The sequence below is a fragment of the Ictalurus punctatus genome, chromosome 11, assembly GCF_001660625.3.
Source record: "Ictalurus punctatus breed USDA103 chromosome 11, Coco_2.0, whole genome shotgun sequence".
Taxonomy (NCBI): Eukaryota; Metazoa; Chordata; class Actinopteri; order Siluriformes; family Ictaluridae; genus Ictalurus; species Ictalurus punctatus.
The window spans coordinates 8,587,647-8,614,460 of NC_030426.2; the positions used below are offsets into that span (position 1 = coordinate 8,587,647).

General features: G+C 39.4%; 4 protein-coding genes across 10 annotated transcripts; 2 read left to right on the plus strand and 2 right to left on the minus strand.

The window, feature by feature from the left end:
• Window positions 1-473: 473 nt before the first annotated feature.
• h6pd (hexose-6-phosphate dehydrogenase (glucose 1-dehydrogenase)) lies at window positions 474-10,361 on the plus strand. Of its 2 annotated transcripts, none has more exons than XM_017479569.3 (5): window positions 474-612; window positions 6,191-6,852; window positions 6,947-7,064; window positions 7,256-7,525; window positions 7,617-10,361. In XM_017479569.3, exons 2-5 carry the CDS (start codon window positions 6,205-6,207, stop codon window positions 8,951-8,953), a joined length of 2,373 nt encoding a protein of 790 aa, XP_017335058.1. In that variant the 5' UTR covers window positions 474-612; window positions 6,191-6,204; the 3' UTR covers window positions 8,954-10,361. The 2 variants fall into 2 exon arrangements, with proteins under 2 accessions (XP_017335058.1, XP_047014559.1); XM_047158603.2 differs by lacking the exon at window positions 474-612 and adding an exon at window positions 3,622-3,748.
• On the minus strand, window positions 9,870-16,521 carry LOC124628657 (uncharacterized). 2 transcript variants are annotated; one of them, XM_047158605.2, is made up of 7 exons: window positions 12,661-16,521; window positions 12,392-12,497; window positions 12,179-12,241; window positions 11,956-12,035; window positions 11,730-11,860; window positions 11,563-11,629; window positions 9,870-11,322 (listed from the first exon to the last, which is right to left on the minus strand). In XM_047158605.2, the coding sequence occupies exons 2-7, from the start codon at window positions 12,463-12,465 to the stop codon at window positions 11,267-11,269; spliced, it is 471 nt and encodes a 156-aa protein (XP_047014561.1). In that variant the 5' UTR covers window positions 12,466-12,497; window positions 12,661-16,521; the 3' UTR covers window positions 9,870-11,266. The 2 variants fall into 2 exon arrangements, with proteins under 2 accessions (XP_047014561.1, XP_047014560.1); XM_047158604.2 differs by having other exon boundaries at window positions 12,392-16,521.
• A 14-nt stretch (window positions 16,522-16,535) lies between these two features.
• cenps (centromere protein S) lies at window positions 16,536-20,608 on the plus strand. The gene is made up of 5 exons (XM_017479574.3): window positions 16,536-16,698; window positions 17,789-17,912; window positions 17,993-18,026; window positions 18,298-18,364; window positions 18,622-20,608. Exons 1-5 carry the CDS (start codon window positions 16,672-16,674, stop codon window positions 18,751-18,753), a joined length of 384 nt encoding a protein of 127 aa, XP_017335063.1. The 5' UTR covers window positions 16,536-16,671; the 3' UTR covers window positions 18,754-20,608.
• Window positions 18,909-25,278, minus strand: tardbpb (TAR DNA binding protein b). 5 transcript variants are annotated; one of them, XR_001813936.2, is made up of 8 exons: window positions 25,139-25,278; window positions 23,542-23,789; window positions 23,102-23,149; window positions 22,112-22,281; window positions 21,838-21,978; window positions 21,519-21,689; window positions 20,237-21,304; window positions 18,909-19,451 (listed from the first exon to the last, which is right to left on the minus strand). XR_001813936.2 is itself a non-coding variant. In XM_017479570.3 (7 exons), the coding sequence occupies exons 1-7, from the start codon at window positions 25,144-25,146 to the stop codon at window positions 20,822-20,824; spliced, it is 1,269 nt and encodes a 422-aa protein (XP_017335059.1). In that variant the 5' UTR covers window positions 25,147-25,278; the 3' UTR covers window positions 19,546-20,821. The 5 variants fall into 5 exon arrangements, 4 of the variants coding, with proteins under 4 accessions (XP_017335059.1, XP_017335061.1, XP_017335060.1 ...); XM_017479570.3 differs by lacking the exon at window positions 18,909-19,451 and having other exon boundaries at window positions 19,546-21,304; XM_017479572.3 differs by lacking the exons at window positions 18,909-19,451; window positions 25,139-25,278 and adding an exon at window positions 24,479-24,560 and having other exon boundaries at window positions 19,546-21,304.
• Window positions 25,279-26,814: the final 1,536 nt, after the last annotated feature.

A 26,814-nucleotide genomic window follows, 5' to 3' on the forward strand; every position in this document is an offset into this window, starting at 1 on the left:
CTCCGTAAAATGTTAATGCCATTTGGGGGGCCTTGCCTTGGAAAAGTTTGGGAACCCCTGGGATAAGAAAATGGATAGTTATGGAACGATGGATGGATGGATCATTTCCAACTCTCCCATAACCAGTGCCCCTGCAATTCCTTCTCACCCCACTAGGGGCCGCACACCACACAGTTTGAATACAAGGGACAAGCGGATCCAAAATACAGTGTCAGAAAAATGCTGCCGAATAAGATCCACTATCCCCCCAACCTCTTTTATTGTTCATATGTCTTTTTTTTTTCAAACTGAGTCAAACTGTGAAAGGGTTCCACTAAAATAAGTGCAGGCATTAGAGGTATATTCATGCAATGTTATAAGTCTGTTCGTGCAATCATGCATAAATCCGGGATCAAGACTGTTTAAGACACAAAACACAGGACATCATGTATTCACCGTCAGTAAGGGCTCTCTGTTGTTCTGAAACCCCTGGCTCTGTGGTTCAAAAACCTACACTGCAGCACTCAAATAATACAATGAGAAACACAAGATCTAAGTTGCTTGGTGTCACGTGACCACGCACACGGAAGCGCCTGTCATGATACACATTGCACACTGCGCGTTGGATCACAGGTAAGCCAACACATCCTGTCCTGTCCTGTCTTTAATTCTTATCCCTCAGTACAGTTTAATACATCGTAAAAGGCTTCTCTTGTATTCACATATGCTAACACGAACCATTAATCGACTTTCAGTAAGCGTATTTTATCATGAGCGGGGTTGCGGTGCATCCGGAGCCAATCCGGCTGATGGTGATCATAGGGCTGTCTTCATTAATGTCTTATATACACCGAGCAGCCATAACATTAAAAGAACCTGCATAATATTGTGTAGATCCTCCTTGTGTCGCCAGAACAGCTCTGACCCGTCGAGGTATTGATTCCACAAGAAGGTGTGGGTTCTGGCACCAAGACTTTAACAGCAGATACTTTAAGTCCTGTAAGTTGTCAGGTGTGGCCTCCACTTGTTTGTCCAGCACATCCTACAGAACAATTCCTGAACAATTTTTGTGGCAGGGCGCATTATCCTGCTGAAAGAGGTCAGTGCCATTAGGGAATATCGTTGCCATGAAGGTGTGTACTTGGTCTGCAGCAGTGTTTAGGTAGGTGGTACATGACAAAGTAACATCCACATGAATGCCAGGACCCAAGTCTTCCCAGCAGAACGTTGCCCAGAGCATCACACTGCCTCCGCCAGCTTGTGGTTTATGGCTGATCGGTGTAGCTACAGATAAAGTAGGATGTAAAACTGGACACTTAAATATGTATACACTGGTGTAGAATAGGGTTCGGTGAGAATGCATCAGTCCAGCGTGGGACAAGTGTAATCCTTTTAGAAAGCTAAGAACCCACAACTAGCCTAAGAAACCTTGAAGTGGGTGTGATATTAAGAATTTTACTGTAGTGCACGGCACATCTCAATTGCAATATAGTTTGTGTTTCATGCAGGATTGTTCTGAGTTATGTCAGATGTTGATTCTCCATCTTTACAGTACATAATATCTTATTACCAGGGATTACCCCCTTCATTAATCAGTTTTCTTTCAGTATTACACTATATATAGTATGTGCGGTATACATTATAGGAATAATGCAACTATCTGTATTTGTTTATGCTCCAAATATCCAACCTAAACCAGAAGTTAATTTTTTTTTCTTTCTTTTTTTTTATTTTTATAAATAACCTCAGTGGTACAACTGTCAGCACTGTCAGCATGACACTTCCTCAACCTCAGAAAAATTACTTCTCAGCTTGAGATATGTGTGGGACAAAACAGTAGTGTGCCTTCTGTTCATATGTGCATTTGCAGTTTAGAACATAAATAATGTGTTCATATTAAGTCATCCCTAATATATTCAAAGCATTAGTTAGAAGGTTTAGCCCAAATATATAGCAGGAAAAAAAGATTTGATTCTCAGCATTTTTGGATTGTGTAAGATGTAATGCCTAACACACCATAGTACCCACACAGCCTCCTCCCTCAAGTGAAAAATACCAAAATACCATTCCCGTGACCAAATAAGGAGGGTATTATAATTTCCTTAAAAAAGATCATGTTAGGTCTGCAGGCACTCATATTTACCAAACCTGACTGATATATATATATATATATATATATATATATATATATATATATATATATATATATATATATATATACACATATATATATATACATACATACATACACACACACAGTACTGTGCAAAAGTCTTAGGCGCATGCAAAGAAATGCTGTAGAGCAAAGTTGCCTCCAAAAATCATGGTAACTGTTTCTCCATTAAAAAAAATACTATACAGAGCAGTAAACAGTAAATGAAATAAGTCAATATTTGTTGTGAAGACCCTTTGCTTTAGAAAAAAATGAAGTCTCAGTTACACTTTCTGCAGTTTTATAAGGAAATGAGCTGTAGGTTCTATTGAGCATCTTGCAGAACCAGCCACAGTTCTTCTGGAGACCTTGACCGTCGCACTCGCTTCTTATTTTTTGCAGCAAAATCCAGCAGACATCATTATGTTTTTTGTCTGATAAGTGGTCTCTTATGTAATATGCTGCTTTCTTTACTGACGTACAAACATTTTTCTTTTAACATTTATTTTTATGCTGGAAAACTAATGTTTGGATATCTAAAATGTTTTTGTATGTTTTTGACTCCATAATGTAGAAGTCATAAAATAAAAAACTATAACAAAGTTTGTACTAAAAAAATAGGGTACCTAAGACTTGCATAGTACTGTGTGTGTGTGTGTGTGTGTGTGTGTGTATATATATATATATAATGTGTGTGTGTGTGTGTGTATATATATATATATATATGTATGTATGTATGTATGTATGTATGTATGTATGTATGTATATGTATTGCTCCTTTTAACATGCATCCTGAATTTTAGAAAATGCTAGATCCACTTCAAATGGTTATCCGATTTGCTAGGAGACAGTGATTGGACCGGAAACACACTCCTCTTAGCCAAGGCTCATTTCCAGTTAGGGGTCACTGAAATTGACTTAACAGAGGTCACTGAAATATGTCACTGTGAAATAGAGATTTCCCCAATGTTTCTTCATAGTTATCAACATTAGTGTATTTGTTTAGACTTATGATCAATTCATTTGCAGAAAAGTACTTAAGCTTTGTCTCAGACTAAATGACTAAATGAGAGAATGGCTTCCGTTTATTATATTTTCTAGATTCATTATAGATTCTATATATACATATATATAATTATAATGGTCACGCATTGTATCCACAGGTAAAACACTTTAGATTTTTAGCTTTTATTTCTTTGTTTAATCAAAAATTATTAATCAATGGATTCATTTTGGAAATGGATTACCATTAGTTGGAATGTGAGAGCATCTGAGAAATAACAACTGCTATAAAAAAAAAATTATGTTTTTGTTTTCCATTTGTCTTGCATATTTAGATCTGCCTCCAGTGCCTAAATGTCTTTTACTGTAACTGACACAGTCTTTTGGCCAAGGTACTAAACAATTAAAAAAAAAAAAAAAAAAAAAAAAAAAACTTTGTTGGCTTAACCTTACTTGTGTGGACTCGCGTCCATAGTGGGACATTTATCATTAACCTGAGTGTCGTCATTTCTGGACTAGTTGATACTGGTATTGAAACTCAAGCCAAACAACCAGTGATGAGTACATAGGTACCGATTATCTTATTCAGACTCATAAACGGCTGCTAGATCTAAGGTAGATATATTTTTTGAGAGTACTTTGGCAATAAAAGTGTTAAATGGACCTCAGTGAAAAGACAGCACTTGTGACAAGCTATTGTTGTTACAGTGCAACTGAATATGTCAATGTTTGAATCAGAGTTTGAGCTACTCAGTTGGTTACAATTTACTAAATTGATGTATTTTTCAATGGGACTAATTAAACTGACAGTTCAGTGTTAGATTACCAGTTATTTACACAGCGCTCCATACTGATCTTTTCCTGTGTTGTGATAGTCAGTTAGGAACAGATTATAATGTAGTGTTTGTTTGTATAAGGTGTTAACCTTATCATGAACTGGAACCCACAGTCACACTGGAAGACAGCAGTGCTTGCTCAATTTACAGTATATAATGCTGATGTGCTGCTGATGTATTCCCTTTGCGCTTAATGCTTAATACTTTTCTCAAAAACAGGTTTTAAAGTCTCCGCAGAGACATTTTGACCACTACATTATTGCTGTAGCTAAATGTGAAACGTTATCATTTTATAATCAGTGATCTCATAAAGAGATTTGTCAGGTTTGGCACAGGTTTTAATGCTGATTTTATTGCTTTTTTGTCTTTTAGGGATTTGTAATTACGATCGTTAACTTAAATTCATATAAAAACTACAATTAGTTTGATTACAAAAAAATCAACACTTCAAATGTAAGTAAGACACTCTTAGTGACAGTCTGATTTTTACATGTAAAGTGCATTAGGGTTGTGCAAAAGGATAAAATGATATCAATATCAGGACTTTAAAAGACTGCCCAAAAGGAGCAGTTGTTATACATAGGCTAGCAAGGTTAAGCGCCCTTGTTTTTCAAAGACATCAATATAAAAGTTACATTTTTGCCATCTGCATCAGATTATTTACTGTTAACAGATGTCTTAAAGTGGATTATTTTGGATTTTTCTGGAACAAAACTCAACAGTACCACCAATGCACAGCTAGGACAACTATGGCTGTATTCTTTGTTACCCAGACAGCAGATTTATGCAGCCTATCAATGACCGTTGATTACACAGAGTGAAATGTCCCCGAGGTTTCGTGTGCATTGGGACTGATTTTCTTCACCCCATGATGCTGATGCATCTGTAAAACCTTTATCAGCACTGATTGAGAAGGCACACGTGAAATCCAGTCATGGGTGTAACGAACACGAGCGAGCTGGATTATTTACTCTATCATCCCAAAATATCTTTGGAGGAGAAACTGAATGTTGATAGACTGAGTACACATTGTCCAGTCAAAGTACAAATTACTCAAAAGAACAGACAACAGAACATTTTGGTTTAAAATAAGTTAGACTTTTTTCTGCAAACAAAGCTTTACAGAGTTGAAACACTTAAACTTTATAAAATCGCAAATGCAGCTGTCAGTCTGCCTTGAAATGAAGTGATATACTGCGTTGCTCTAACTGTTTCACTGTCGAGCTGTTGATAGATATAGATTTTAGCCCTCATGTCTATTATCACAACCAGCCATCATTGCTGAACAACAATGTTTCTGATTTCACTAAGAACCAACTGATTTGGATATTAAAATATATTTTTGTACTGACATTTTCCATCATTTTTCATGTTCAGTTATTTATTAGCGCAGACATGAAAATTAAACCGTTGTTGAACCTACTGCATGGATTTTCACAGGTGTGGCAGCGCTGTTTTGCTGGAACTTTTATAGTAATCCTAAGTATTGTGATGCACATTATATGGCCAGAAGTATGAGGACACATGATCTTCATAACCATATGTGGTCCATCCCCAGACTGCTGCCACAATGTTGGAAGCACAAAATTGTCTAGAATATCTTTGTTTCCTGTAGCATTACAGTTTCCCTTCACTGGAACTAAGAAGCCCAAACCTGTTCCAGCATGACAGTGAACGTGTTCACAAAGGTAGATCCATAAAGAAATGATTAAAGGCATGCTTAAAAACATGGTGGAAGAACTCGAGTGGCTTGCACAGAGCCCTGACCTCAACCCCAATGAAACCTTTAGAATGAACTGGAATGCTGACCTCCCCCCAAGCCTCCTAGCCCAACATCAATGCCTGAACTCACTAATGCTCTTATGTTTGAATGAGCACAATCCCCACAGCCACACTTCAAAATCTAGTGCAAAGCCTTCCCAGAAGAGTGGAGCTTATTATGACTGCAAAGGAGGACTGAATCTGGAATGGGGTGTTCAGCAAGCACATATGGGTGTGATGATCAGGTGTCCACATACACTCATATACTGTATTTTATGTATCATCAAAATGTCTAACTATTGTGATGTGATATTGCCCGCACCTAATCTGCACAGCAGAATGGATAAGATCATGTACTTGTACGAAATGCATCAAAGAACTTGTCTGGAATTTGTCTTGTAACTTTTTGTTAGTTTAAATTTTGATTCGTGTATTAATTTTGTTTTGTTATTATGCAAAGGGATTGGTGAAACCATGTGGAGGATACAATGGTGTCTGCTGCTGCTGGCCACTACATGTTGGTTAAGAGGCCACGCCAAAGACAGCGAGGATCCTCCACACCCTGGGCATGTTTCTGTGGTTATTGTAGGTGGCACCGGAGACCTGGCCAAAAAATACCTTTGGCAAGGATTTTTCCATCTTTATGCCACCCAATTAGGCAAAGGCCACTCCTTCTCCTTCTATGGAGGAGGCCTCTCATCAGCTGAGAAGGGCACTCCGCTGCTGTTTGAGATATTAAAGGAGCTGAACTGCCCGTCAGAACTTACACCTGAGCGTTGTGCTCTGGTTAAAGAGCAGTTCTTGCGTCTGTCCCAGTACCTGCAGCTTAAGAGCGTGGAGGATTATGAGAAGCTCAGTGACCAGATCCAAGTGCAGCTGAAGCAGGAGGGCATGATGGAAGCAGGAAGGCTCTTTTACATGTCTGTCCCAGCCTTCGCCTATGCTGAAATCGCAGAAAAGATCAATAGCACCTGTCGGCCTCTGGCTGGAGCATGGCTCCGGGTTGTTCTGGAGAAGCCATTCGGACACAGTTTCAACAGCGCCCAACTTCTAGCCGCACAGCTGTACAGTTTTCTGAAAGAGGAGGAGATGTACAGGATTGATCACTATTTAGGAAAGCAGGTGAGAGCACACCTTTCCTGAGTTTCTGAGTTCCTGAGATCCTGAATCAAAATGAGGTTTATGTGTTATTGTTTTATGTGTTTTCTTTCTATAGGTTGTCTCCCAGATATTGCCCTTTAGGAAAAAAAATCACAAGATTCTAAAGCCGATTTGGAACAGGCACCACATTGAGAGAATAGAGATTGTGTTGAAGGAAATGTTGGATTGCAAAGGTTACTTACTACTTACAAAGATTACTTACTACTGCAAATAAATGACTACAACACACAGTAAAACTGCTTAGTTTAAGTTTACATTGTGATTGTTATACTGCTATTTTGTTTTAAAACCTATGTAAACATGCATAAGCCATCTGGCCAATGTGTTTCTTTTTTTTTTTTTTTTTTTGCTCTGGCATTTACAGGCCGGATTCAGTTTTATGACCAATACGGAGTCATCAGAGACATGCTCCAGAACCACCTTACGGAAATTATGACCCTTTTGATGATGAACATACCTGCTAACCTCTCTAACAGCGAAGAAGTCCTACAGAACAAGCTCAAAGTTTTTAGTAGCCTTGAATACATTGATAGGAACAGTGTGGTTATAGGTCAGTATCAGGGCTATAATGCACAAGTCCAGATGGAACTCAACAAAACAAAGGATTATTTCAGCCGTACCCCGACTTTTGCTGGTGAGTATATGACTTTGGCTGCTTTCGGATCCTTTTTTTGGTTGTAAAATAATATTAGTTCAGTTAATACCCAGTTGAAATGTGTTTGCAGGTGTGGTCATCATTGGAGACGGTCCTCAGTATGACGGCATTCCCATATTTATGTCATCTGGTAAGATGCTTGACGAACGTGTTGGATATGCTCGAGTTATTTTCAAAAATGACAAATTCTGCATTCAGGAATACAACAGTGTCCACTGCAAGCCCAAACAGATTGTATTCTATCTCGGCCATGGGAATCTCCAGTACTCAGCAATTCTTGTTAGCAAAAATTTGTTTAAACCGGATCTGCTAAACAGTGATTGGAAAGAGGTTACCAAGCATAAAGACATTTCTGTGCTTGGGTTACCACTTTCTGATTATCACATCCAGTCCCCAGAGGTTCCCTCAGAGGCTTATTATGAACTCATATCTAATGTGTTCTATGGACGTAAGGATAGCTTTGTCAGTGCTGAGAACCTCATGGCTTCGTGGGCTTTCTGGACACCGCTCTTGAACAGCCTGATCAATGTCGTTCCACGGCTGTACCCGGGTGGTGCCGCTAACGGTGACCTCCTGAACTTTCAGCTGCAAGGTCGGCTGCTTGGTTTCATTAGTGATGAGGAGGTGAACGTGATTCAGCATGGTCCTGAAGAGAACTTCCAGGTTATGCAAGGCAAGTTCCGCAGTGCCGACATGGTGTCTGCCTGGTCCGACGAACTAGTGGAGCGCTTAGCCTCTGACCTGCACAATGTGGCCGAAGAGGTAGTTCAAGCTGAAGGTCAATTCCACCTGGCCTTGTCAGGTGGTTCCAGTCCCATTGCCCTGTTTCTTCAGCTTGTACAGCACCACTACACCTTCCCGTGGCACAGCACTCACATTTGGTTAGCAGACGAGCGGTGTGTGCCTCCCACTGAGGCAGATTCCAACTTCCGTTCCATTCACGACCAGCTACTGCAGAATGTCCACGTTCCTTACTTCAACATCCACCCCATGCCAGTGCAGCTCAACCAGCGCTTGTGTGTTGAGGAAGATGGGGGTGCACTCCTCTATGAGAAGCAAATAAGCCAGCTTGTCAATGGCTCTCGTTTCCATTATATACTGCTTGGTGTAGGTGAGGATGGTCACACTGCTTCACTGTTCCAAGACACCAATCTGAACAATATTGGGAAAAGACTGGTGGCCCTAACTGAAAGTCCAATCAAACCTCACCAGCGAATGAGTCTTACATTCACTGCAATCAACAAAGCTCACAGGGTAGGAGTATTGATCATGGGGAAGAGAAAACATGAGCTTGTTGTTCAACTCAGTAGAATTAAGGGTGAAACTCCCAAGTATCCAATCACAAGTGTACAGCTAAAAGATGGCCATCTAATATGGTATATAGACTATGATGCACTTTTAGGATAACCTCAGGTATACCACAGTGTAGTATAACTACAGTGTTAAATATAATATTCAGTTTACCATAATATCAGGGACCCAATAGGTGTATGGGGATTTGAATAATACTCAGTTAATTATAAAACACTTTTTTTTTTATTCTGCCCATAAAAATGCATATAGAAACATTGTGTAGAAATATCGGTATAGAAATGGAACTGCCTTGAGATAAGTGAGGGGTGATTAAACCACATTGATAATAATAGTTGTCACTGCCAGAAATCCTGTGTTGGACTTTTTATTAGGGGGGAAAAAAAACAGATGCCAATTTGTATAAGTAATTTGGAGTAGATCCAAATTAACAGAACCATTATAAAGAGAAGACGGAAAGGTCATCTTTTATTATTGAAACTTTTTCAGCCTTTGGATAATATTGCATTACTTGTTTTCTATTTCTTATGCCTTCCAGTTGGGTTGCAAGGGAAAACTACGACACTGTGAATGTTAATATTAAAACTAAATTTGATATTTGGAATAGTTTACTGTGCTAATTTTAAAAAGAAGGGAAATTTCATTTTTACGAGCATCATGTTTGAATCTAAAAACACTTCGCTACTGTGAACATTTCAGTGGGTTATAGAGACTGCCTTGTAATTGCCATATGAAGCGATTATTTAGACACGCTGGTCCACAAGCCATGCCTATCGCCTCTGGTAGGGCTGGTTTTTAAGGTATACACATAGATAATATGTTAGGAGTCATCACGTAAAATGAATCTGGAACTGTAATTATCTGTGATTGGTCTGAATGTGTGTCTGGGAAGCCTTCTCAAATAAATTGGCTTCCAAAGCACTGGCTTGTGAAATTTTGAAGGTTGCTATTTGTATATATTAATGTGTGGTCTTTCGATTGTAGTACCAGCAGAAAGTGGCTTTCCAGTTCACCACACAGTCAGACATTCCAGAAATATGCAAAACTGTATATTTGTCACAGTGTGCCACTACAAAAAAATACCTCAGGAAAAAGAAGTGCCTTATCTTTTGTAATAGTTATTAATCTTAGAAGCTTGGCACAAACCCAGTGATGTTCATTCAGACTCCCCATTTCATTAAAACAATTATGAAATCACACATCTGTGTGGAGAAACATTTTTGTGGACAACACCGGGAAGGCGGGATGACACTGGAGTATCGTTTTCATTGACACATGCATAAAAATGACTTGAATATCTGATATAAAGTGTATGAGATTTTTTATATTGGTTTCCATTTAAATGGCAGTTGAAACAATGTGGCCTGGTTTAAATCACAATGTATAATTGGACTGATAAAAATGCATTATACAGTATAGTGCCATTCCACTCAGTAAGTTTCACACGCTCTTTCTCTACATAAAAGATTTGTTAAAGAGTGAAATAAAGTTTTATTTTATGTGAGTGAGTGAAGCCATTCTTTATGTATTAAATATAAGTGCTGAGCAAAAAAGAACAGGGTTTTTAAGAGCTGGGGGTTTAGGGGTCAACAAAGACTATCATATGTTGGTCCGTTTGTGATTATTGCGGCCAGAAATGCTTGATTTTCTGTGGCTTTTTAAAACATTTACGATGAGGGTTTGCGATGTTTTTTGTGTTTTTTTTGCAGGAAAACTACTTGAACTGGCAAAATGTTTGTAAATGAGACCGTTTAACTGTGCACAATTTCAGTGCACTTGAATCAAAGAGGGCTTTGACTGAATGTGCGTTGTGATGACGTCACATTACACGTCTTGGTCCAAATCTGCAGAAAATTTTTTTTAAAATAATTTTTTAATTGCAAGCTCCTCCAAATATTGTGGAGCTTGCTTGATTTTGTGTTCATTTCTGTGATTGTAAAAATCATATAATCCTGGAGGGACTGATATTTCAACTTTGCTATTAATTGATCTAACTGTTAAAGGATGATTGTCCGTCATTCAACAGAAATGATTACATTTGAATACAGGTTCAACTGCAGCAAATATTTCAAGATTAAGTGTGTAATTTATTCAACTTTGCATGGTTATCATAATGAATAATTATTAATAATTGTGCAAAATATATTTTATCTGGATTAAATATTTCATTTACATGCAGTGTACAGTGTACTAATCTGCAGAAGGATTTACTTTGCTTGCTTATGAAAGTCATTTCACATTTTTAGATTGTTCATATGGCCAGCACTGTAAACCAATATTCGTTGTAACAGGAGCTAACCAAGCTCAGCTGTAGACTGATCTCAAACTCAACAGGAGATTCTGAATAATACATGGGGCTGCACGAGGCAGTGAGGCGGACAGACCAGCCTAGACGAGTGTTTCTCTGAATCAGTTTGGACACATTCTGTGGAACATCCAAAGGCAACCTCTTATCATGAAGAATCCTGTGTAGAGATGTATAGAAATTGTTAGGTTGGTTTAACATTAATGATTGTAAACTCATTCCTTCAAACTATCTGAAAGATCTTACTGTATGTCGTCTTATGGCTTATCCTATGTTATGCAATAACATTTTATAAAAGATATTATTTGTGCTAAGATGATGAAATAGAATTCAGTGATTTAGTTCTCTATTGACATACTGTATTTAGTGGTTTAAATGAGAACTGACTGCAGTTATTTACCTGTTGATATGATACAAGCCCATGAAAGTACCAGTGAAAAGAGATAGAGCTCTGGTGTGGTATTCTCCTGAAAAAAAAGAAAGAAAAAAAATATTACTATAACATTATAATGCTGACGGACCTACAGATGACTACAACTAGCATTTACTAGAAACAAATACACTCACACACTGGGGAGAATTGAAGGTCAGAATGATGGTACAAAGTCCCTGAGTGAATGAGAGCACTCCGAATGTGTGATAAGCCGCCCTGATACTCTTGGGCACAGGGTCAGTGAGAGTAAGAGTCACCGCTAAGCCTTCAGCAGAAATAGAAACGGTGATACAGGTGTTACTTTGTAAAGCAGTCACATGATGATGATGTGGAATAATTAGTACCATAGTGAATGACCACCTGTAGCCATGACTGAAAACACAATGAGAGCTATGAGGTTGTTCAAGAGCGGCTTTTCACAGTAGCGGGAAGACTTTGGCCTGGAAAGATATCATTTGCATTTACCAACAAAGCATGAATAGAAATGTTGGTCTTAGATTACTTTTAGCTGTACATATTTAAAAACTGACAACATTAATTATGTTAATTAAACATGAAGGAAATATATATTCTTATGACTTACCTTGTCAATATGTAAACCTGGGGTGTCAGAAAAAGCACCACAAAAATAAAAAGAACTATTTGGCTGCAAAAGAAGACAAGTCCAGAATTTCATAATGTCAGGACATGACTAAGACCATTCAAAGAAACTGCAATTCACTCAGAATCATGCATCAGATCTTGTCTGTTTTGAATGTCAAGCATTGTGAAAGTCAGTTTCATATCAGCAGTTTACAATTTCAGACGTTGGTCTCGTGGAAGCCATCTGCTGCTCTGAAAAGCTGCATGAACCAAGAAGTGATGAAACATTTCCTTCTAAGGCACAAAGTCACTCAAACAGGCTGTGGAGATGCAAAATGTGTAGAAGGTTACAGGTTGATTTTGCACAAGAGAAACACATTTTAAAAGAAAGAGTATGAACAGACACAATAAGATTCAGTACACTGTTAAAGAAGCAAACTAATTCTAATAGGACAAAAATAAAGAAAGAGGAACTGAACTCACCAGAATGCTGCTGGACTTCTTGTGGACTTAGTCATACATTAAAGGCCATTTCACATGAACTTTGCATATAGCACCATCCTGTGGATGGACTAAGCACTAAACCAGGATTCTTATCAATTATAAATCACTTTTGAAACGTAGAAATTAAAATAAAAAGCTATTTACCATTTTCATATAATCAATATTTTTAGCCAAGGCTGGGTATGTACTGGAGAAAGTACAAAAAATTCTCTATAAATATGATAGATTTCAAATATGAATATATGAGGCCATTCCCATATATTATATACCAATAGTATAGTAGTTTAGTATATACCAGTAGTACAATATCCATCCATCCATCCATTTTCTGTGCCGCTTGTCCTACACAGGGTCACAGGGAACCCGGAGCCTATCCCAGGCAACTCAGGGCACAAGGCTGAAAGTAGGGGACACCCTGCAGGGGGTGCCAACCCATCACAGGGCACAATCGCACACACACTCACAAACCACATACAATTTAAAGACGGCAATCGGCCTACGACATATGTCTTTGGACTGGGGGAGGAAACCTGGAGTACCCAGTGGAAACCCCTGAAGCACAGAGAGAACATGCAAATGCCGGTCACTCAGGGTGGAGGCAGGAATCAAACCCCTATCCCCGGTGGTGCGAGACAAACATGCTACCCACTAAGCCATATTTTGTTTTCTACTATCTAAACAAAGCTACTTATGTAATAGACAAAATACTAATCACACATTTAATGGTTTCTATGTATCCTAGATAAATGCCAGGGATGGTATGAATCACCTGGACACCTTCTTGTGTGCATGCATACACATGCCGAGACCTTCCAAGCAAGTCATGCAATGATGTATAATTTGTCAGAAACTGAATTTTCAAAGAACTATGATTACATATGTAACTAACCTCCTATTTAATCTCGGCCAGCTGCCTGGGGCAGTGAAACTCAATAAGATAATGTAAGCCACAGTGTAATGAGGAACTGGACTAACCAGAAAGGTGCAGAGAGAAGAGTGATGTTAATGTTGTACAATCTGGACAAAGTGCCTGGTGATGCCCAAGAATCAGTAGTGCCACTTCCTGGAGCGACATGCCTCTAAATGATGCCCATGAGGAGATGATGCTCCTTGTAGAACAGCATGCTAGAGTAGGGCCTGGACTTCAAGCCTTAATGATGATCTCCACCACCCAGTGGCCCAGCCTCTGCTTAGACAAAGAGCCCCATGGCACTTCCCTCAACAGTGTTGTTTGATGATAGAATGGACACCAACTGGTCTAAATGATACTTTAGGGGGTGTACTGTAGAGTGTAACAAGGAACACTGTGCAGGTTCAACTTCAATGAAAGCTGCAAAGTCAATCTACTAATTCACTAAGTTGGATGATATGACCTTGGGCAGGAATCCTGAATTCGACCACAAGGTGTGCTTATGCAAGGTGAGCTTATCGACAGAGCATGCAGTTCCCCAACTATTTGCCAAAGCCATGCCACCTACAGTGCTATGTGCTGCAATGGCTGCCACATACACCTTTAGCATAGATGAGAACTTGCCACTGTCCAACAATCTCTGGTACAAAAAGTTAGCATTATTAGAATCAGGCCATGTGATTTACGCAGTTGGCCGTGTAGTCCAAATGGTAGACTCACAGGCACAGGTGACCTGGCTGAAGGTGCCAATTCTCTCTGCGTTTGGGCCAGCAGTTCTGCTCAGAGTATTCCAACCAACTAGATAAAGCAGTAGAGGAAACCAAGGTCTTGCCAGCTTTTGAGGAGCCACAAGCAGCACACTGTGGTCTAGTTTCCAAATCCTTCACAGTGGGTAGAATCAATAGTAGAGGACGAAAGGCCAGCCATGGACCAGTATGAATAGGTGGCCATGTGTTGCACTTATTATCCAAAATTAAATAATTATAATTTATAATATTGATCCTTTTAAATTCTCCTAATAAATAAGGACCTATTCAAATAATAACATACAACCTCCATAAATTGTACAGCCTAGTATATTTGAAAGACTGTATTGAAAGAATTTAAGCATGTAACATTTGAGGGTTTCATTTTCACAGTGACCCATGTCCCACTGTAATTAATTGGCATGCTAATTGGTGCTGACATGCACATTGAAGTGAGTCAGAAGACGTCTCGATAATTTCTGCACACTTTTTAAAGAGCTGGGTGGAATTTAGGCTCATTCAAGCATGTAAGAGAAGCACAGCTGTAATGTGTCATATTTCAGTTCTTTGTGCTGTGTGTGTAGTAATGTGGTGCAAAGGGTGATCACACACACACAATGTCTATTTTAGAGTACTGGTTGGAAAGACTTTTCTTTGTGGCTGAACAGAACTTTACAAAGTTTTACAGGTTTTTTTCCCCCTTTTTTTTCTCAGGGGAGCTTAAGAACAATGCAAGAACAGCTCCAGGGTCTCCAGTTCGATCCTGGGCACTGGTTACTGTGTGTGTGTGTCATGTTTCTGTCTATGTTTTTCCCTTGTAAGTTTGTGTAAGTTTCGTCCGGGTTGTCTTTTTCCCTCACACCTCTCAAAAGATACAGGCACTAAATTGGCTGACTGTGTGAATGTGTATGTGGATGTGCGTGTGGATGGTGCCTTGGCATCCCATTCAGGATTTGTTCCCAGAATACACCCAGTGTGCCCAGGATAGGCTCTGGAGCCACGGTGAGCCTAAACTTTTCACAGGAATATTGAAAATACAGCAGCAACCAATAAATGAAAACCAAAATTCAAAATGCATCACAAATATGTCATTATAAACATATTTAATGTGTTTTAGGATTGAGTTTTCCTTTAACAGCCCATACAGGATTTCGCTGAGTTTTTCTTTGTGATCGTTACCGCCAAATATGCTTGATTTTGCTGCGGATTTTTTCTAAATTTGTGATGCAATTATGAAGAGTATTGAAGAGTATTTTGTGTGTGTGTGTGTTTTTTTTTTTTGTCGTCGAAAACTTCTTGAATTTGGCAAAACTAAAAAGCCTTTTAGTTGTACTCATGCTCGGCGCATGTGAGTCGTGATGCCATCTCATGACGCGTCTTGGCCAAAATCTGCAGAAATTTTGAAAAAACGCAAGCTCCTCAGAATATTGCCGAGTTTGCTTGATTCTGGGTAAATTTCTGTGATCGCAAAATCCTGGAGGGACTGCTTTCAACTTCATTATTCAGATTTGTGTGTTAGACTTGCATAATCACATTGGGTGAATCTTAGTTACTGTGTGTATGAGGCATCAACATTTTATGCGTAAGCAACAATTTAGAACCTTTATTATGCAATGTTGATAAATGATGTCATGGGATGTCATGTATGGGTATAATGGGTATAATAGGTAGGCTATATCAGCGGTTTTCAAAGTGGGGGCCGCCAGGAGGCACCCGGGGGACCTCAACAATTTGGTGTGAAAAATAAATAAATACATGATTTTTTTATTTCTCACCCTCAGACAACCACACACACCTACACACACACACACACACACACACACACACACACACACACACACACACACACACACACACACACACACACAATCAATTCCTAATGTAATGTAATGTAAAGATGTAAGATGTAATTATTAATAATAATAAAAAAGGGGGATATATTCAGAAGTCTGTATTTTAATGTGTTTTAAAGACCTCTTCCAAAAGGGGGTCTCCGTCAAATGTTAATGCCATTTGGGGGGCCTTGCCCTGGAAAAGTGTGGGAACCCCTGGGTTATAGGAAAGGGATGTAAACTTTTGTAATCGAAAACCATTCGTGGGAATCTACGAGGTTTACTCCGAAGCAGCAGAGGGCGCTGCTTATATTTCACAGCTTATAAACCGCTTCTAATAAAGAAAAAAAAAAAGTGATTTCGCGCACTTTTTAAACCGGTAAAAGATGTAAGTCATATCGGTGTCAGTTTTGTTTTGATGTTTTCTTTTTTGTGTGTGAGAAACTTAAAACTGATTTAATATAAAAGTAGCCATTTTTTGACGACGTTTAGTGAAGTCGCAATGGACGAGAAAGAGGCGTACACGCAGGTAGGAACCTCAGGGAAGCTAATGATAAGTGAAAACATTCGATTACACTTTATAGGTCTGAATTAGTCGATTTGCTTTTATTCGGATGTGTGTGTTTTATACCATGTAAAGTTAATTTTATTTTAGAATGGTCTTTTCGACTCTGGCTAATACTTTTACAGATGAACAGCATGAGCACAAAGTGATGCACGCCAGCTGGTTTGACCATCAACACACGCCTCCTCCTTGTGGACATAAACAATTCTTATTGTAAAAACGTTTTCGTTCAAGCGCTTTAAATAGAATCAAAGTAATATTTCGCTATCCCTGTGAACGAATAGTCACTTGAATTGGATGGGTTTAACTCAGAAATACACCCAGCAGCCATAACATTAAAACCACCTGCCTAATATTGTGTAGGTCCTCCTTGTGCCACCAAAACAGCCCTGAGCCGTCCAGGCCTGGCCTCCTCAAAACCTCTGAAGGTGTGGGATCTGGCACCAAGACATTAACAGCAGATCCTTTAAGTCCTGTAAGTTGGGACAATGTTTAGATATGTGTCAGAGTAACATCCACATAAATGCCAGGACCCAAGATTTCCCAGCAGAACATTGCCCAGAGCATCACACTGCCTCCACCAAGCTTTAATGGAAATGTTCAGGGATAAAACCCTTTCTAATAATAATAATAATAATAAATAGTAAAGTCCAGAATGTCTTTGTACATGGGGAGATTACTGAACAGTTGGTGTGCATCATTCCTTGTGATTTATGTTGCTGAATTGTATTGTTGGTGTATTAATAAACTGTCAGTTAAAATGTTACTAGAGCAGGGGTGTCCAATCTTATCCGCAAAGTGCCCGTATGGGTGCAGGTTTTCATTCCAGCCAAGCAGGAGCCACACCTGACTCCAGCTGTTTAATCAGTTGTTATTGGCTTTCAATAGACTCAGGTGTGGCTACTGCTTGGTTGGAATGAAAACCTGCACGCACACAGGCCCTTTCGGGATAAGCTCAGACACCCCTGTACTAGAGCAAAAGAAACAGTGTCAAATATGGAAATACATAAACTTTAAAATAATAATAAATTGTTGGCAATAACTGTTGTCTCAGAGACTGAAAGCAGCTGTTCACTACACTGTCAGTAAACTTTGCCAGAGCACAGCAGCGGACTGTGAGAAGGAGATGAGCAGGCAAGCCATGGCTGCAATTGCTGAAACGACTTTCAGACAATGTGGTAAGTTTAACACACTGTTTATTTCCTCATTAACGTTGTAGATCAGTTCACCATGTCTCCACTGTCTTTCTATATTGTAGAGATATTTGCACAAGATCTGGAGGCCTTCGCAAGGTAACTTTGACCTATTTGTACAACATTGTTTTCCGATCCTGATCATGAAGTAGCTGTAGCACATTGCAGTGTTTTTCCACAGAATAACACACACGTATCAACTTATCAACAAGCAAATGCTTCCTGAGCGTAAAACAAATATAAAATCTCTAAATTCTGTAGTGAAGGGCTACTTTTAAGTCTGGGATTGGGAAAACATGGCTAATTGTCATGTGTTTTGATGGCATGTTTACAGACCTGCAAAAAGTCTTATTTGTTGCGCTTCTTCCAGACATGCCAAAAGACACACGGTCACTGTGGATGATGTGAAACTTCTAGCAAGAAAGAGTGCAGCACTGGTACGAGTCTCTGAGGCACACACCAAAACTGGCTTACAAACAAATGTCCTTTTTAAATCAGGTTTATTTTGAGAATTTATTTGCCTCTTTAGGATGTGGTTAAAGTTAAAATCATAATCCTGTTAAGACATTACACTGCAGGATGAGTGTTGATCTATGAAGGACTCATCAGAAATAGCAGTGCAAAGTAACACATCTTGTTCTATATTTATTTATTTAAAAGAATGGGCCATTTAAAGTGTTTTATGCTACTATAGTCCAGCCACATCCAGCAAAAGAGTGAAGAAATGGCAATAAACAACCAAGAGCTGAAGGAGAAGAGGAAGAAGAATGCTACCAAGAGAAAGACTAAGGAGATGGAGGGAAATGAAGGAGAGACAGAGACCTGATTCACTTGACCACAAACCCACTGCCTGACACTGCCAGTATAGACAAGAAGTGTATAGATATTACTAAGGGGGGGAGGAACCACAAACACATGGTCTGACTTTTTCAGGAAAAATCTTTACATGAAGTGTATCAATTAATTACTCATAGCCATGCATCAAGATTGTGTATTTTATTGTAATATAGAAGATGCAAAACATTTTCATTGCCTGTGAATGTAAGAAATTTGAGTGTGTATAAAACAGATTTGAAGGGTGAGACATTTAATAAATATATCTGGAATAAACTTTGTTTAATTACAAATCCCAGAATTGACCCCATTTTGACCAAAAAAAAAAAAGTGAGGCACAAAAATGACCAATTATTGCATTATGTAGCAAACTCAAATTTTATACAAAACCAGTGTTTTGCCATTTTGCACCAGAATGTTTGGGCCATTGTTATGGATCCAGATTAAGCTCAATTAATCCTGCATTAAATGAGTTACTAGCAGCACAGGGCCAAGCTTAAGCTGGCTCTAAAAATGAAGCCCAACATTGTGGTGGCTGTTGGTTAGATACATTCTACAGTCTGTATTTCTGTTACCAGAGATGCTAATGCTGTAATGGGGAACCAGACACTCCTCCGTCTTCCTCCGTCCCCAAACGGACTTTCCACCTGGGGTTCAGATGCAACCTGCAGCCAGCCATTTTCCAGGCCCCTAAATGTGTGAATTCAGTTAGTTTTCAGATTTTTTTTCCCCCCCTAGTTCAAATCACTTGAGGTAAATCCAGTATGAAAAAAAAACCCTGATATTCAAATTAAGTTTTATTGGAGCACTCTTTTCACAAGCCATATAAAATATTTTTGAAAACATTAAGCAAATGTTATCTAGAAGAAATTCATTCCACAGACATCCACATCACTCAACATACAGGTCTCACTTACACAATCACTCGTTCTCCCACCCCTCAGTGGCCACTGAAGATGTCATCCACAAGTTCACACTTACAGGTCAAAATCACAAGGAAAAGCACACACACCATACAGCATTCAGTTCAGTTTTATAGAAGCATGACACCAAAAAAAACAAAGTAAAAAAAAAAAAAAAAACTCATCACAACATTCCACTAGCTATTTAAACACATTGTCAGTATATGATAGGAGAAAAGCAAAACGGGAAGCCTAGGAGGGAAAATGTGATCCTTCAGATACAGGTAAACTAATTGTCCATCTGTTCAGGGTTGTGTATAGGTGAGGCTGGGAAGTGTCAACAAGCTCTCATTCACGCGCTCACAAATGCCACCCAGTCATATTTCAGCTCTTTCATCGCACTCTCATCAGTCTTTTTCGCTCGCTCGCTTCCATGCCTTCCTTTCTCTCCGTTCGCTCACTCTTCGCCACCACCAAGCGCACTCAACAGTTGTTAAAAATGTTCACTTTCTCTGTACAGTTCTTGTGAAATCAGAAAAATATGCTGACTTTAAAAAAAAAGAAGACACCCACCGTGTCAGCGAGCCGAGCGAAGAGAGCTTTTAGACATGAGGAAGATGGGATTATGATCTCAGCCGCACAGTGCTGCCACAGAGGGCCTTCTTCTCAGGCAAAACCCACAGATGGCAACTGCAGAAGAGATTTCGATGAAGGCTTTTTAAATTTGTCTGGCTGCAAATAAAACATGTACTCAAAAAGACTTAAGTTTCAACCAGATTCTTTCCAATGCAAGATTTTAACAAGCTTTCAAGAAGTACCAACTTTGGTGGTGTGTAAAACATGCATGTTTCTGTGAGCACAGCTTAAACTACATGCATTTTTAAGAATCCAGTTGAAATATTGTGTCCCTAACCAAAATTAACCAATACAGCATAAAGAGGGGGGCGGGGGTAAACTACACAGTTGATGTTTGTCTAACACTGCCTGTTTTTAAATCTTATTTAATATCTTGTTCAAATGTAGAAAAACATTCTGTTCTCCCCAAACTCCCCATTTGCTCCTGCTCCCATACCCGCAATGCACAAAAAGAGTTAAGTCTCTCAGAAAATACTTACCAAACACACACTAAAAATACCAACACTGCAAAAACCCCACCACTTACATCCCCCACCCCGTAGACTTGGACTCCATACTGGAGCCAAAGCTCGAGTTAAACCCACTTCCACTGCTAGCAGCGTTAGTGCCTGCGCCCCAGCCGAGTGCAGCTGAGCCGCTGCTGTAGTTGCTGGTTCCTGTGCTGTACTGTGTCTGGTCTCGAGCAGAGCTTGCCCCACTCGCACTCGAGCCAGACGTAGCTGACTGACCCTGCTGCGCCAACATTCCCATCATTCCCCAGCTACTCTGCAGGGCAGCCTGAGCGGCAGCCATCATGGCCGGGTTCAGGTTGAAGTTGCTGAAGTTTCCCAGGCTGCTAGAGCTGCTGCGACTGCTGCTGCTTCCAAATGCCTGAGCACCGAAACCATTCCCGTAGCGAACCCGATCCATCATGTGCCCTCTGCCACTGTGCTTGGGTTCAGCGTTGGATATATGAACACTCACTCCCTTGATGATTAGGTCTTCCCCACACAGGGAAGCAGCAATCTGTGCAAGTTAGATGGGATGGGAGAAATTATGTTCAGTTTTAATATTGAGCTATAGACATACAGCGATAAAATTCTAAGTATATTGTGCTCAAATGATATACTTGCTAAATATCCTTTAAAAAAAAGAAAAGAAAGTCAGCAGAGACTCGTGAAATTTAAGCTTGCATTAGTGCTGTCTGGCTAAACTACTTTAAATGAATGACATGACTAACCTGGTCATCAGCAAAGGTAACAAAAGCAAAAGCTCTGAAAGGCTTGGGGATGAAGACATCTGTGACTTCGCCATATTGCATGAAAAACTGGCGTAGATCATCAGAAGTCATGTCCTCGGTGCAACGGCCAACAAACACCTTCCTGCTCCTCATTGGCTCGTCAGGACCTTGCTGTTAGACATGACAAAAAACAAGCTGTGGTCGGCTGTGTCGCACTCACAGTAAGTTGTGACTTCAGATGACCGTAGATTTCCATATATGTAACTGTATACTGCACATATCAATACAACTTGAAAAAAATGTACAGGTTCTTGTTAACCTTTGAGTTGGGCAGCTTGCAGTCACACCACCTCCCATCAATCATGTGCCGCTGGGTAATCACTTTACCCTGGGCCTCCCAGTCAGTAAAACGAACAAAGCCAAAGCCTTTCGAATTTCCAGTCTTCGCATCTCGTTTCACCTAGAGAGAAAAATATGAACTGCGTTAGAGCGTTGTACGCCAAGACAAACGAATTCTTCACATCGAGATGCAAGGGGCAAGCTCCACTCATGAACAACACTTTCTGCTTAGATAAGTAATATCAGAAATGTACCTGCACCATGATTACATCACCGAAGGTACTGAAGTAGTCTTTCAGGTCCTGTTCTGTAGTTTTCCATGGCAAGCCTAACACGATCAGATCTGAGGTCTTCTGGTCTCCTCTCTTGATCTTCGCTGATGAGGCATCTATCTCGTCCATTTTGCGCTTGTTGTCTGCCGATTCTTTAAATTGAGAACAGCAAGGTGAGTGTTACCAATTCTGACAAATCACAGGAATTTTGCAACCATTTTGCCATTATTTCTCTGCACTGGCTAGAATTATGATTTGTGTTGCTTCATAGTTCTTTTGTCCTGATTATTTGTATTTATATGTACTTGAGTTTGAAGCCAGTCCTTCTGCACCTGACTAGACCTGTGGTTCTCAATAGCCACTTCTCCACTGCATAGTACGGCTCGACACGACTCAACTCAATTTACTTTAATGAGCTTGCTTTTCCACTGCAGTTTAGTGCCGCCTCAACGTGGGTGCCATCTTCCACTCGCCTTTACACAGGAATAACGTTGTATTATCGAAGCCTTGTATAAATAAACGGTCAAGGTGTATTCCAAACGCCTTTCCTGTTCACTGAACCTGATTAAGGATGTTAAATAACGCATTCTAAAACCTACGCAGTGCTCAATATGATGAAGTCATATTGATAAACGCCCGTTTGGAAATCAGTAATGAGCGAGGTGTAAAAATCTAAGACAGAAACCTTTGTTGTAATTTTATCTGCAATTAGATAAATGATACATACTTTTCAAGTAACAGAATTTTACCACACGCAAAGTATGTATTAAATGACACATTTATTCAGGCACAACGCAGAACCACTCGTTAAGGGGAATCCTCACTCCCTCAGTGCGTGACTCATTTAGTGTCGTCTCGGCTCACTTGGAACCTCGACCAAGGTGGTACAAAAATAAGTAAATAAATAAAAACAACTACCAGGTACTATTTACTTTGGAAAGCCCCCCAAAAGTGAGTTGAGTCGAGGCATACCGTGCAGTGGAAAAGTGCCATAAGTGGGGTCCATGAAACCCCCGCAGTCTGAAAAACACAGCCAGAGGGTGGGTGATTTAAAAATAAAGAAATAAAATCATTAAAAAAAAACAAAAACAAAACAAAAAAAAACAACACACCACACACAAACCACATTTCAAATGAAGTGTATCCATGAGAACTTATTAGAATATTTGACTCACCAGTTCAATTTAAAAGGAGTTGACTACCCTCAAAGTGCTTGTAGATACTTAGAATTTTGTATTTCTGTTTAAACATTTTATAAGTAAATTTGGATAACAGTTTACTAAATTATTAAATGGTTTAAAAAAAAAAGGCTGCCTCTGACCACTTTAGGACGCATGACTGCATACTATAAAAAAACCCCGTTTTCTATTTTCTCTGTGACTAATGATTGCTATATGGATTCCAACACATACCTTTTGGATAATTCACGACGTACACAAGGTTGCCCCAGCCGTTTTCCGGCGCGTGCAGCACTCCCTCCGCTAGGCGCACGCCGCGCATGCACTGAGAGATAGGGCTCCGGTAGCGAAGGCCGCACGCGCCGGGGAACTGCGCCGCCACCGTGGACAACAGCACCGTGCCGTCGTCTTCCGAAGGAATCTCCATCGGCTCTTCGTTCTCCTCCTCAGCCACGCGAATGTACATATCGGCCATCTCTGCTCTGTGAGCAAGAAGAAATATTATACAGAGATGAACTGGGTTTATTATTTAAAAAAAACAAAAAAAAAAAAAAACGAGGTCCTGACCGCTAAATGTTAGCTAGTTGCTACTAGCGCGCGCTAAGGACGCGGTTTTAAAATACAAGACGGTTAGTTGAACAGACGCCCCCTCACATTTGTGGGAAGTGTACCTTGTCTATGAAAAGTGAATCTGTAGTGAATTTAAATGGTGGAGAACACCACAAGCGAGCCGACAGTAGCCCCGGTCGGTTCTGCTCTTCCTTTGTTAGCGGTTGCTGGTCTACAGCTGCCTCCACCTCTCGAAGCGTGCTGCTTGAATGAATGAGCGAGCCGAGTGGCTAATGTTTCCTCTCTACGGCTCACACAGCGTGCGAAACACAAACCCTGATGTTAACCAACTTCGTAGTGTAGTGCGAATTCAACTCTCAGTCCTAAAACAAACAGTAATTGAATCCCATAAACCTCACGCGTCTGTTGTTTTCGTAGCAAAAGACGTAACCTAAGTCATGGAGGGATAAACGTCATCTTCGGAAGGAACCATTTTTTGATGGGGGACGTCGCAGTGGATACATGTAGTTAACGCATAACTACACCAATAATAGCATTTAAGTCCAAATGAACTACACATGAAAGTGAGATAACTGAAAACAGAATTCACACAGCTACTTACAACAGTTGTTTCTCCTGGTTATTCACGTATTCGATAAACGAATTCGGTATACCCCCCCCCGCTAATAAACAGGCCGCATGAAACCGGAAATGACTGCCTGAAACTTGCAGGAGTCATGCGCAGTTGTCATGCGAGGGAAAAAAAGACTTTTATTTTTTATAATAGATGTCCTATTCTGTCCTAGTATCTAGGGAGATTACGGTTATACCCATCTATAATTAAATGTATTCTATTTACTTTAAATAAATTAGATTGCACAACAGTGTATAAAATGGAATACTGATAGCTAAAGTTATAAATCTTACGAGCAGGAGAGTAAGCGTATAGGTCACCCGTAGCATGACAATTAAACGGTAAAGGCCTCGTGTGTAAAAAACAAACAAACAAACAAAACCCAGTTTTACTCTAAGCACGCTTGTTATCTTTCATCTTGACCGTTTGAAAGGGACTTTCAATAAAGTGCATAAAGAGTAATTAACCAAAGACCTTAACCAAAAATGAAATAAATTCTAAAATGGTTTGAAACGGAAATTTGTGTAGCGTTTATTTTATATATTTTTTGCCATATTAAACTTTTCCACATAAATTATAACTTGTGTTCATGTATTAAATCTGTAGATAACAATACTTTCAAAGGGAATATTGAAAGAATATACTTACGAATCCATATTTGCGGAAGGAGACCAGATCAGTTAAAAGCACAGAACCTTCTGTGTTGCATAGCGCAGACTCTTGTGATGAAGTTGGAGCTCGTCACAGCCTTCTACACCCTGTAACCCCGGAAAGATTTGTAAAGAAGCTGTGTTGGTTACAAAAAATGTAACCAGTCATGCCAGAAGATGGTGCTAATGGATCAGTAAGACTTCCCATAAACAGGAGCTTTATTGGAAAGCCTGAGAGACACTGAGTCCTACAAAACTAGCTCAGATAGATGATTACTACTACTACTACTAATGATGATGACGATGATGATGATGATAATAATAATAATAATAATAAGAATATATACTTTTGAGACTCCAATTCTTACTCAAAACAACTTACACTCTCAGTTACATATTCAGTGGCCTGAGCCACTCAAAATGTTCTAATCATGTCTGAATGCTTACAAAACAACAACAAATAACAGTATATTAGCATCCAGCATTTTGGATGGCATGATGTATTGACACTATATTGTAAATATACTATTTAACTATGTGCATATTTTTGTTGGCTTTTTCTTCATCTTCCTTATGGTGAAATACATGGATTATGGATATATGGATAGTTATAGTATATAGGATAGGATAGGATTATAGCGAATCATCCCCCCTCCAATAAAGTTCACATACATTATAGTTTATATATTGACCATATGTTATTATATATATAATGTTTATTGTAGGAGGGCTGTAAACTTCCATACATTGTATACATTTGTTTATTTTAATTTTATACATACAGCTTTTTTATTTCCACATTTAAAGACAGTTGAATTAGATGTATATGGCCCAGCATGTATTTATGTGTGATGTGCTTGCCATGTTTCCTGTTAAAGGCCACCGCAACCTTGTGACACCTTCCCAATGAAGCCATGAGAATGATTTCGATACGTTCTTCTTTTCCATCCATTCCATCCATCCACCACAGGGCACACTCACGTACACATTCACACACCCATTCATATCGTTCTTCTTTTGACAAAGGCATTCTTAAAGGCTATGTGGGAAATATATATATATATATATATATATATATATATATATATATATATATATATATATATATATATATATATATATATAGTATCTCACAAAAGTGAGAACACCCCTCAAATTTTTGTAAATATTTGATTATATCTTTTCATGTGACAACACTGAAGAAATGACACTTTGCTACAATGTAAAGTAGTGAGTGTACAGCTTGTGTAACAGTGTAAATTTGCTGCCCCCTCAAAATAACTCAACACACAGCCATTAATGTCTAAACTGCTGGCAACAAAAGTGAGTACACCCCTAAGTGAAAATGTCCAGATTGGGCCCAAAGTGTCAACATTTTTTGTGGCCACCATTATTTTTTTTGTGGCCTCCATTATTTTTTTAATGGAGTTCACCAGAGCGTCACAGGTTGCCACTGGAGTCCACTTCCACTCCTCCATGACATCACGGAGCTGGTGGATGTTAGAGACCTTGTGCTCCTCCACCTTCCGTTTGAGGATGCCCCACAGATGCTCAATAGGGTTTAGGTCTGGAGACATGCTTGGCCAGTCCATCCCCTTCATCCTCAACTTCTTTAGCAAGGCAGTGGTCATCTTGGAGGTGTGTTTGGGGTCGTTATCATGCCGGAATACTTTC

What these genes read in the sequence shown, in the direction of transcription:
- h6pd (XM_017479569.3), top strand. Translation starts at nt 6,205, where the DNA reads ATGTGGAGGATACAATGGTGTCTGCTGCTGCTGGCCACTACATGTTGG. An exon ending in ATCACTATTTAGGAAAGCAG is followed by an intron (nt 6,853 to 6,946) that starts GTGAGAGCACAC and finishes TTCTTTCTATAG; the next exon opens with GTTGTCTCCCAGATATTGCC. An exon ending in CCGTACCCCGACTTTTGCTG is followed by an intron (nt 7,526 to 7,616) that starts GTGAGTATATGA and finishes ATGTGTTTGCAG; the next exon opens with GTGTGGTCATCATTGGAGAC.
- LOC124628657 (XM_047158605.2), bottom strand. Translation starts at nt 12,465, where the DNA reads ATGTTTCATCACTTCTTGGTTCATGCAGCTTTTCAGAGCAGCAGATGG. An exon ending in CAGGTTTACATATTGACAAG is followed by an intron (nt 12,036 to 12,178) that starts GTAAGTCATAAG and finishes ATATCTTTCCAG; the next exon opens with GCCAAAGTCTTCCCGCTACT. An exon ending in GGCTTGTATCATATCAACAG is followed by an intron (nt 11,323 to 11,562) that starts GTAAATAACTGC and finishes ATCTCTACACAG; the next exon opens with GATTCTTCATGATAAGAGGT.
- cenps (XM_017479574.3), top strand. Translation starts at nt 16,672, where the DNA reads ATGGACGAGAAAGAGGCGTACACGCAG. An exon ending in GATCTGGAGGCCTTCGCAAG is followed by an intron (nt 18,027 to 18,297) that starts GTAACTTTGACC and finishes CGCTTCTTCCAG; the next exon opens with ACATGCCAAAAGACACACGG. An exon ending in CAAGAAAGAGTGCAGCACTG is followed by an intron (nt 18,365 to 18,621) that starts GTACGAGTCTCT and finishes ATGCTACTATAG; the next exon opens with TCCAGCCACATCCAGCAAAA.
- tardbpb (XM_017479570.3), bottom strand. An exon ending in CGTCGTGAATTATCCAAAAG is followed by an intron (nt 23,150 to 23,541) that starts GTATGTGTTGGA and finishes TGTGTTTTTCAG; the next exon opens with ACTGCGGGGGTTTCATGGAC. An exon ending in TGGCACTTTTCCACTGCACG is followed by an intron (nt 22,282 to 23,101) that starts GTATGCCTCGAC and finishes CTCAATTTAAAG; the next exon opens with AATCGGCAGACAACAAGCGC.